Below are 11,964 nucleotides of genomic sequence, written 5' to 3' on the forward strand. Positions count from 1 at the left end.
GCATACGGATATTTTGGCGAGACGTTCCTAAGCAACCCTGCATTGCATGAGCCGATGCCTACTTATGCGAGTCATGTGTCGACACTGCATGATATGTTGAAAAGTATAAGGCAAAGTCTTTCACCCGATTTTTCAAATTTGAGCTCTTTAAATATACAAAAATCAAAATAATCCAGAGGGGGGGGGGTGTAGGTATTAGGTAGATTTCGCAACTATCTATTTCACACCTAGGGACACCGAAGGTAAAAATTCTTTGCTTGAACCAAATCATCCAAAGAACTCAACTATGCTTTAGACGAATATTTGTATGCAACTGAGAGTGCAGGAAAAAATTTATCTCAGAATGATGTTCAGATTTATTGATGTTAGAATATTACATAAGATAAGCTGCAAGTCAGTATCTCTTCAATAATCTTTTAAAAGTGTCCATTGATGGAGCTCTGACATGCGTCGGGGATTTAAGTATTTTCTCTCATGTGTATCAGTTTATCACGAGAAGCAGGATGGTGCTACTGACTTCCTCTGATGAAACTTCCAAACTCAGAAGAACCTCTCTGAATTGAGGCTGTAATGGAGGGGATCTCCTACACTGTGCTGCGAGTATCCCTGATACACTCTTCATACACAAATAGGGAACGAATAAATTAGCAGAATTGCTGCGGTTCCAGCCTCAAAGTGGCATCAATACGGTTTAATAGTGCAACACTTCAGACCTACGCTTTTCGTATCGATAAGGAGACCCAGTTTGCTTTCACTACTGGTATCGTGAATTTTCACACATGGTCCTTTGACTCGACATCTTTGGCATGCCTGGGAAATATTTCCAGGAGTTACTGATAAAAAAGTTCCTCTAGTCATATGGCATAATCCCATGATACAAATATTACCCTAAAAAACTTGAACGATTATTTTGCTTTTGAAAGGATAGGAAGATGGGGTTCCCGGTGGCTATTGAACTCGGCAAAAATAGATGTTCATAATTTTTGAAAATCTGATTTTTAGAATAACAGGCAGGACCTGAAAAAAACTAAGATCATTTATGCCTTTTGCAGCAAACAATTGGTTGAAAAAGCTCCATCAGCCTATTAAGGAGAAAAATCTACCCATCGTTTTAGCAGAAAATAAATTGGTTTAATTTAACATGATAACATAGGGGTAGGCTAAGCCAGTTGACCAAAAAAATTCGGTTATCATGAACAACAGGGAATATTATCAGGCATGCTGAAGAAAAATTCCGCAGTATGCTGCCCTGCCATGAGAGAACTTGATATGAAGAGGAAATATAGTCTCTTCCTGTGCATGATTTTATTTTTAAATCCTATTCTACAGGTTTGCCAGGTTACATTACGTCGAAATTTTTACAAAAAGTGAAATGAACCCAGTTGAAAACAAGGGGACCATCCCATGAGACGCCATGTAATTGAGTCAGGATAAAAGCCCATTTTCACTAGAAGCCTATTCTTTGACCGCATTGTTCCCTTCTTTAGCGTGACAGTATATTTGACTGCTGACTCCGAAAATGGCCTGCCTTTGTCTCTATCAAGGCACTAATTTCCCCTAGGAGAGCCCCATATTTGAGGAAAATTCGAAGTTTTCTAGGGGCATAAAATTGATTTAGAGAAATGAGGTCATTTTCAGAGTCGGATCTGTAAATTCATCCACAGTCATTAAACTTCTTGCAAACTTCAATTTTTTCCCCCTGCCAGTGTTAATGATACTTAACTTGATTACTTTGTTAAGTTTTCACTACTGTGATAATTAAAGAAGAGAAAATATGAATCATTATAGTGTTCAAAAAAATGCAGTATATTCATTTACACAAAGTAAAATAATCTACAATTTTTACAATTGCATCTCACTGAAATCATGGTGAAACATACAAAGAACGACTGAAAAATAATTCTAGTTACTATGATTTTTTTTTCAAAAAGGAAATGATGACATTAAAGAGATTCACTTCACAAAATCACAAATAATGCTGCAAAAAAGACTTAAAGTTGGGGAATATCAATGAAAGATAACTGACCAATCAGTGCCAAATTAAAGGAACATTGGAATTGAACGTAATATTGAACAATTTTTTGAAGTAGCCAAGACAAAAGTTGCATTTGAAATTAATTCCCACAAAAATGAAGAGAAGAGGATTTACAGCATTGCAATGGTGAAATTTCCAAACCACGTATCTTGCTTACAGTGTTTCAGATCTTCCTCTTCTTTCATCTTCTTGGTCAAGAATGCATTAAGATCATTCTTTGGAATTCTTACAGAATATTCTTCGCACGAGGAAAAATATTTACGCAAGTTTAGGAGAGATGACATTGAATAGTTTTTGACAGCAATTATAATGTACAACATAAAATCAGTAACCCTGTAAGCCAAGACGCGTCATTTGAGTACTTCACTGTAGATTAGAGGTTCAGTGCAAGATGGTACTTTCTTAGCTCTACTGAGGCAGTCACAACCAAGGATAAAAAATTCCTTTCTTGACAAAAAACTATTACAAAAATAATTCTGGGAAGAAAAATAGTTTTCCCTTAATTTTTCATGTCTCTACTCCGTGTATTCAGTGTAAATATATATATACGTATATATATATTTATAAAAACAATGCATCAAGAATAATTAACACCTGCTTTAAGACTACAACTTAAATAGTAAAAAAGTAACATCTAAGAATTATTCCACAGGGATATTAGGAAGGGCGCAAGTACATAAATCGGACAGGAAAACACTAAACTAAACTTTTCTGTGGCCAATATGAGACACGTTGCTTAAATTTTTGGCCTCAGTGATCACTTTATACAACACTTCAATATTTTTGGGGAGAAAATGTTCTGTCACAGTAAAATGATCGTACAATTTAGTGACAGAAAAAAGAGAGAGAGGGAGGGAGGGGCTCCAAAGAACCCCATTTATAATTGCAAAAAATCATTGTCAAGTTAGAAAAGGACCTTGAATTCAATCCAACAAGTTAAGTTGTATATTCACTGAGCTTTCCTTCAACCTTATGTAATCTAGATTTAAAAATGACCATAATAAGAATGGTCAAGTTACAAAACATGTCATACAGCAAATCATCCCTGATTGCACAATGCTGAAGGGACCAGGGAAAAATCTGTCACTACTTCTGTCCTCTTAAAGAAATCACAACTTTCTTTACTCTTTTCTATAGACCTTTTGCTTTCAAAAAGAGTGGTAAATATATGCAGGGTGCATGGGGTCTGTGAACATGAGAGTTCTGCCAGCAGCACATCAATTGGATTTGTAAGTTTTTGTAATGACGCTGATATTTAATAATGAAATTCGTATTGTACAAATGTTATTATCATTACAAAAAAAAAGAGAATAAAGATTTTGTACCAATACCATAAGGTAGTTGAGTCATTTTTGTAATGCAAAAAATCAGGGTAGACGAAAACAGGGTTTGAACTGTGCGCTGGTAGCTTCCAAATTTACACATCACAAGCAATACAATTCTCCTCCAAATTCATACCCTGCAGACATTACTTGACTCCTTTTCGAGATCTCTAATGGTTATTAAGAACTTCTTCCCGGTTCAGGTGATTTCATTTCCAGGAGTTCGCGGCAAAAATGTTGAGGAAAGAGCAGGTACAAAACAAAATCACTATTTGAACTGGTGAATTTGCATATGGATTTGTAGATGACAAAGGATGAAATCATGGTGACTTGAAAAAATGATAAATTACGTTATAGTTAAAGGCTAGTTAAATTTACGAGCTTAAATTTTACATGAATAAAAAATGAAATTCAAACATAATAATTATGAATAAAAGTTAGTTTCATAGATTGAAACAAGAGAAACTGGATTCTCAAATTTTCACAGCGCACTGACATCATTATGTACTAGGTTTCTTTTTAGAAGAAATAAAATTCCACATGATTTATTAAAAATTTGCTTGTTTTCCTTCGAACATTAAAACTCTATCTTTCATGCTAATTATTGACATTCACAGGTTTCAGAGACAATTAATCATCAGAATGTAGTCTGATATTAATGAAGCTTGGATCTAATGAGCATCTCAGACTTATCCTTCATTATACATGCCTACGAATCTGTCACATGCATCATTCTATATCATTAGCATCTGTCTGTCACAAAAAAGAATGTAATGGGGAAAGGAACATAATCAACCTCAATTCTCAAGAACCGATGACGTGTGACAGGAACAATGACCCCGGTCGATGGCCAGTGGTAAAATAATTGAAACCAAGCAGGAAAAGGAAATCCTGCTTGAATCATACAGCAGCACAGCCGTAAAAACAAAAAATTTCCTCTTGAAACAACCCCTAGCTGGCATTGTTGCCGTTACAGCGTGGACTAACTTGTGATCAATGGGCTTGAAACTGCACTATTCACAGTCAATATCTCAAAAACAACATGACGAACAAGGGGGTAACATTTTCACAAGTCTTGGAAGAGTTCAACTTTCTGCCCCTCTGGCAAATTGTGGATTTATAATTGCCGACAAACAATGCCCAGAGAAGTCCCATCAGTCTCTACTGCAATGCTTACATACATTCATTTCAAAGATAATTTTAAAGTAACCAAACGTTTGAGAAAATAAAGCTACAATTAGACCAAGATATCTACACTTCAGGTATCAAAAACCATTAGAAATGTTTTACATTAAATAATCACATCATATGGTGATTAAAAATTATTAAGTTAGAAAATTCCGTCTACGATCATGTAAAATGGCTATTACAATTTACACCACGAAAAATTATTTCCAGCACTATTATCAATTATTAACACAGAAATTCTAGCTTCATATATACAACAATAAATATACAAACAAATGGGGGGGGGGGGGGGGGGGGAGAAGACTATTAGTAAGAATTCAATTTGAGACTTTTGATATTGGACAGTTGTACAGGGAAATTTCGAGTTTTGATCAAGTGACATACTGTGGCTATAGGCAACTTCTCATTCAGCAGATCATGCACGATTCCCAAAAAATAACCTATGATACAACTGAAAACCAACAAAAATCACTGACAGTCTACACGGTAAGAACAAGCATTATAAAAACAGATGAAAAATGATTTTTAAGAAATTAACATGACAACGTAGGTGACAAGAAAGTCCTCTGATAGGGGAAGTCACTGCATCCAAACTAATTTAAATACCGTTAAGGTCTTGCCAAAACTTTTCCCTGTTGATTCTGCTTAAAATTTCTCTCTTAGTAAGTTGAGTATAATTAAACAAATAAAATTTTCCGACATCAGTAAATAGACAGAATACTTTTTAAAATTCTTTTAAAAATTAAAAAGAGCCGATAAATTTTAAAGAAGGAACTGCATACATTCGCAGGCAAGGAAAAAAGCACTAAAAATGTGGCTGGAACTGTAAGTAACAAGGTGGTACGATAGTGCTGGTCCACATTATTCTACAGGGAAATCAAGGCTGGAAAAATTCAAAAAATATCAATTAGAGTTAAAAATTTGAGCTCTAATGTGTATTAGTGCAAGACTGAGGGGGGAGAACTTTCAGCTCAGGCAGATGCAATGGAAAGAACTAACAAGTTTGATCTACTGATGAGGTCTAAAAAGATCCAAAACGTTATACATCTCTCAGCGTTACCCCAGCTTAGAATTCCAAAGTATCTGCCTGAGCTGAATGCTCTCCCCTTCAGTTTTGCACTTATACTCATTAGAGCTCAAATTTTTTAACTCTAATTGAAATTTTTGGAATTTTTCTGGCCTTGATTTTCCTGAAGAATAGTGTGAACCCAGCACTACTCTACCACCTTGTTACATTCACAGGTTTCTATGATAATAATTGAGGAGATAGTAGGCAAGTAAGTATATATCTTCAGACTTAGGGTTGACAATATCAAATCCTATTTTGTGTAAATTTGATGAAATGTTATCCTACTTACTTCATAATTGGATATAATTTAAAAGAACATTTTCGGAGTAGTCACAGGATACTGTGCACCGGTATACATTTCCGATACAACAATCTAGCTCACAAGGGAGCCCAACGTTGATGCCTCTTTAAATCCAGGGGTCAATGGGAAAAATGCAGGTATATGGGTCAAATGGATTTTCAAAAGCTACACTTTGGCCATTTGCCAATCAGTTTTGAAGGAACAAGATTGTGAGATCCCTTGTTAGCTGATTCTGTTTGGAGCCTCATCCATAAACTAAGCAACCAGCATTGGTTACAGATATGCAGTGATTTTACCTATCAGAGGATCTCTCGGAAAATAGACCAAAAATTCACTAAAACATTTGAACCAAACCGGCGCATAGAATGCTAAAAAATACGGCAAGATTGGTGTCAAAGCTAAGTCCTTGAAACAAAGGTTAGTTTTGTGCTGGTCAGGAATTCACATGCTTTGGTTTTGAAAAATAATTCTTACTTTTGAAAAACTTTCTGAAGCCTGAGAATCTGATCATATTATGAAACTCCTGTTGAAAAAGTTACGCCCCAATAGCTCCTACAGCGTAGGAGTCGGTAACAGAACGTCTCTTTCAGTGAAATGGGTAGAGCTATCACTCATTTCGCATTTCACAGAGAGGGCAAAAAAAGTGCCCTACCGACAAAATGGGCGATCAAATTAAGCTCCATTCCGGGATTGGAGCCATCGATTTTGAGGATAACAACGACACACCGAAAACAGAATTTTTACTGAACGTAATTTTATAAGTTTTAATAGGTTCTGAAATGATTTTCTATAACTGAACCTCAATTATTGGTTTAAAGAGTTAGATCTTTGAATTTTAGCTTGAAAACTTTAAGGAAGTGCTTTCGCAAAAAAGCTGGAATATTGTTCAAATCTAAAATTATTGTAAGAATGAAAGGATTGTCATCTATTTTTTAATTTTAACAGATTAGAAATCAGAAGAGCAAGTTGTATTTAAGACAATAAGGTTTTTTTCCATTCAGGACTTTACTTGAAAACCACTGGTCAAAGAAAGCTGCTACAGGCTCTTTATTCAACTTCAAACTATGTAAAAAGTGTAAATTACACTTTCTGCAGTGAACACTTCTGCCTCACTTTTATGACTTTTCTTGCGTATTTCTCAGCAATTTATCTGCCTTTAGACAGATTAAGTTTTCTTTTAGCTAGATCAATAGCTGACTATAATGGAAGAAAGCCAGCAATGCCATATGCAACGTACAAAATTTGAAAAAAGTACAAATTTTAGAAAAGGTGCATACTTGCAAGACAAGAGTACAGCGCTAGCATAAGTATTTACAACAGTCTGACTGCACCCATATTACTTTTAGCTTTTTACAATTTCGGAGTCAGAAGAAGACAGTCATTCCACTTTGGCAATGGGCTCTTTCACGCCAAGTTTCCTCCAGGGTTTCCTCGCAGCACGTCTTAATTCTACAGTAGTTAGTTGCCGCCTGTTACGTCTGAAAATCAAAATTAAACCATTATGAAAACAATTCTGCATCTATTCATAGTCACTTTTTCACAAGAAGTAAAAGCAAAAAGGAGAATTTTCACTCATGTCAGAAGAATCAACCGAGGACATGGTGAGAAGGCTCAAGAGGATCAATCCTCGAGATCTAGCCTTCGGTGTCTAATTTAAAACTTTTGTGTCTTATTTACTTTGTTACAAAAAATAGGTCCTTAACAACCTAATTGCCAGAATTCTTTTGCGGACATGGATTCCGCATGAAAGCAAAAGTAATTCATGTTTATGTACATGCAAATGTTCCTTTTTTTTATTATTATTATCTCTCTCATTTATTTTTCATTGTTTATTGTAATTCTTTTTTCTAATCCACTACTCTAGTTTTAAGGTGTATGAATGTAGTCTGGGCGCTGTGCAAGAATAGGTTATACATGCAAAAGTTAAAAATTAAAATTAAAAATAGTTAATTTGGTTGTTATTATATTTGTAAAACAAAGTTAATTTAGACTTGTAAACAGGTGGTTGTAACATAATTTGATGAATAAAAAAAAAAAAAAAAATGTCAGAAAAATAAAAGCCTGCTATCCTAAAGCACCTTCATATAAAATGTGGGCTCCATATTGTTAATTTTTAGATTTAATTTGAGAAAACCTCAGCTACTTATTTTCCTGGAGCATGATTTTTATTTATTTTCTTTGATGAAAGTAAGGGCAAAATCTTACTTGGAGGCGACAGTAGAGCAGAAATAGAGATCATCCGGAGCATCCATCCATGAAATGACTTGTTTGCGCCCTGGGCGCCCAGAAAGAGTAGTCATACGAGGTTTGCATGCTCCATTCAGAACAGAGGGAACATTCATAACTGGGCCAGGTGCTGCTGGATCTCGATGACAACGCTTGCTTGGAGGTGAAATAATCATAGCTGAAAACAAATAAGTAAATTAATTTTCTTTCGAACTGGATTCCACTAAGCATGGGTTCAGGAGGAATCGGTCATTAAGCAGGACTCTGATATATTTGTGTTTTTTACTAAAAAAGGTCATTATAATTTACTTTTTGAGTGAAATGAAAAAATCATAATAATGAATGAAACACTGAAAAAATAAAATAAAAATAATAAAATGAAGTTGGGGCCATCTTAATGTGCTAAGCAGGGAGGGAGGAGATTTGGCCCTGCAATCCCTGCATGATGTTATCCTCAGTAGCACTTTTTCACAATATATTTTCCTTCAACTTCAAAACTGAAATAAAATTTAAAAATGTTGTGTTCATGTTACAGAATAAATCAAGTTAATTGATTTTTATTGAAGCATTTCATTATAATCCCATTAAAGCAATTGATCAAAAGATAAGTATGATGAAAACTTAGGGACCTAGATACACTAAAGACCTAGAAAAAAATGGGAATTGAATAAAGATGATTAAAAACTGAGAAATTGGTGATTACTCACATGTTCACTGAAATATTTCAAAAACCGTCAATTTGATATTCAATTATTCTATTCAGGTCTTATTATTCTAATTATTCTCTATTTCAGGTTTAGTTTTGAACAATTACCAATGCAGGATCAAGGTGTTCGATAAAATTTTCTCCCTCTTCTCCCTAACTGTCATTGTTGACCTTGACCTTAGTAATCTCCGTTTCCCTACCTTTCCCTAACCTTTTTGTCCAAATAAAATAAAACAAAAAAGTAAACATTTTTTCATGCAAAGTACTGGATACCAGTGGGGTGCTTGAATTTCAAAGGGAAAAGTTCATTGAAGACTGTAAGATAGCACTGTGCGGCTTAGCATCAAAGCGTCATGAAGTTTTGTAAAAAAAAATCTGAGTCTTGCAAGGAAATTTGCTGCTTCCTTGGTCATGCATTTCATTTCCCTGGCTTCTCCCTGACCAATTTCATCTTTCTGGATTTTGACTGACTTTTCCAGTTGTTAGACACTCTGATGATATACCTTAAACTGTCAAGGGCCTAAAAAATAAGGGTAAAGGCCAGAAATGCTAAAAAATGGCGTATTATGAACTCCATTTTGAGCCTGTATGATCTGTTATCCCTTCTTTGTGGATATTCATAGGTAGGAAAAATTGTCAAAAATAGTCACATTTGAGCATTTATGACCAGACCGCATCCATTCTTTAAAGGTACCTCACTCTTTAATGTGCATCATAAAATCCAATACATGGAATAAAAAGCCACTATTACCCTTGTCAAATAAAATGCTTGGCAATTTTTCATTAATTGACCTGTGCATGAGAAAATTAGTAGAGAGTATTTGGAGCATTCATAGAAGTAATTCTTAATTTTCATTCATTGTAAAAATAACTTAGGATAAAATTGCATAGATGTACGTATCTGTCCCCCTTAACATTTAGTACACTCAACAATCCCAAAATGACCTACCGTCATCCCAATCTGGATCTGAGGAAGCACAACAAAAGGAACAAAGAGACACCATGAGATTAGAAAAAAATAAAACTACCACAAAAATGACAAAAGGTTACGATCGTTAATACAGCATGACACTGCCTCCTCAAATTTTACAGTAGCTTGCTCTAACTTCTTTCCTCTCAAACAATGTATGGTGTGGTTGATTACTCTGGCGGATAGCGAAGTTTTAAAACGACACATTGTTTGGGAGCAAAACTACTAGCAATTCTAAACGTTTTCCTGACTATTTTTGTGTATTTTAATTTTTGGTATGTAAATGTTCTCAACTGTCTTCAGAATATGTTTCCTAGAAAAAATGTTGTTGATGAGGAATTCCAAACGGTGTGTGAGGTACACTGAAGAAGTAAATCGTTGGAAACTTGGGAGGTACATTCAGTAAATTTCAGGGTATACATTGATTATGATGTGTCAAGAGCACTGAGGAAGTTATTTTATGTTTTGAGAAAGTTTAAAATGATTAAAAAGTTTGTACTCTTGTATACCCATAGAAGGCACTTGTCATAACTCTTCTCTTTGTAAAAAGTGGATCAAGATACAATTGAGAGGGTCCAGCATTTGTTCTCTGAGAATCTGGTGGTCAAAGCTGATCCTCTAGGTGACTTCTTAATTGCAAATATAGTCCCATCATGTCTAGGTTTGATTTTTTAAGTTTTGATGAGTTGAGAAAGTATCATGATTTAGTTTTCTTGTTTAAAGTTTTAAATAACTGCACTAATCCTCCAGATTTGCTGGCTTGTGTTAAATAGCATCGCATGAAACTAGGAACTGAACTGAATTGTTCAATTTGAATTTAGTGAGTAGTGATTTTTCTTAACCCTATTTATTTCTTCCTTTTGTTAAGGCTTAGCATTAGTCTCCTTGAGAAAATAGATATATTTAGCCCAACAATTTCTCATTATAAGGTTTTAGTTAAAGCAAACATTAGGTTCTTTTGATTCTTCAGTATCATTTTGTTCTGTTACCTTTCTATCTTTGGAATTTTTTTTAAATACATGAGTAACTTCTCTTTTTGCAGTGAGTAAGTGCCTAAGGGCCGAGCTGACCACGGAGGCGCTCTCCAGGGGCCAAGGCAACGGGCAGAAACCTTGCCGTCGTGTACCCTGAAGTTGGACTGTGCTTCTTAACTTTATACTATTGACGCGTTGTGTAGCCTCTATATTCTCGCAAGGCTTAGCGGCCATCTGATAGCCAATGGTGGGTCTTATCAAAGACTGTGGCAAACGTTGCAGAGCACGGCCATGCCTCCACTGAGTTGGACTGCGTTGTTGCAATCTCCACAGATAGGTAGCAGTCACGTATACGAGAGATTACCGATTTTTTCACAACCCAGTCGAACAGAGCAGACGGATTACTTACTGGGTGCCTATGTCCCTCCCGCACCCTGTCATCTCAAAGGGTCAGAGTTGGAGTGGCATAGTCATCCATGGTCACAATGACTGACATTTGGGTGTCCTCAAATATCAGTCACCTCCGGGGATTGAATGCGGGACCTCAGTGTTGGCAGCGAACTGCCTTGACCACTACATCACTGAGGCTGACTCTCTTTTTGAATGTGCTTTACTTGATGCTGCTCTTCGTAGGTAAACTAGTTGTAACTATTTGAAGCTATACCAAGCGAAATTTCGTATTTTTATATAAGTGAGCTCTCCACATTTAAAAAAAAAAAAAAAAAAAAAAAAAAAAAAAAAAAAAAAAAAAAGCGGGCTTCTTTATCATTTGAAATTGATGCATGTAGTATTGAAAAAGGAAAGAAAAACACATACCATCTATTCCATTCATTTCCTCATATACACGTTTCTTCAAAGCTACAGCAACGTTATTTGTCTTTTCAGCTTCCGGTTTATTGGGTATTCTTTCATACAGCAAACTTCCATCTAAAATGAAATAATCAACATTAATTAGGAGAATTTGTAAGAAACTGGTTATGGAACATAAAAAAAGCAATCGATGTAAGTCTGTTCCAAAAAGGTTTGAAACGACAATAGGAGTTGTCATGAATTGAAAAACCAAGAGATAAGAGGATTTTCTGAGAGATAAGAGAAAAGCTGACAAGAAAAAAAAATCCAGACGTGCCATCAAGGCTCTCGACCAATCACTAGGATAATATTTTTTCAACAAAT

General features: G+C 35.3%; 1 protein-coding gene across 2 annotated transcripts in view; it reads right to left on the bottom strand.

Moving 5' to 3' along the window:
• Positions 1-1,782: 1,782 nt before the first annotated feature.
• Positions 1,783-11,964, bottom strand: part of MTA1-like (metastasis associated 1-like) — a 31,305-nt gene continuing 21,123 nt past the window's right edge. The window contains exons 5-8 of one of the 2 annotated variants that reach the window (XM_019048645.2): positions 11,608-11,718; positions 9,797-9,814; positions 8,121-8,319; positions 1,783-7,393 (exon numbers count right to left, since the gene is read on the bottom strand). In XM_019048645.2, coding sequence (XP_018904190.2) covers positions 7,294-7,393; positions 8,121-8,319; positions 9,797-9,814; positions 11,608-11,718 — 428 coding nt within the window. In that variant the 3' untranslated portion in view covers positions 1,783-7,293. The remainder of the gene's footprint in view (positions 7,394-8,120; positions 8,320-9,796; positions 9,815-11,607; positions 11,719-11,964) is intronic. The other variant, XM_019048646.2, reaches the window with a different exon arrangement.

This window comes from Bemisia tabaci, chromosome 2, assembly GCF_918797505.1.
Source record: "Bemisia tabaci chromosome 2, PGI_BMITA_v3".
NCBI classification, from domain to species: Eukaryota; Metazoa; Arthropoda; class Insecta; order Hemiptera; family Aleyrodidae; genus Bemisia; species Bemisia tabaci.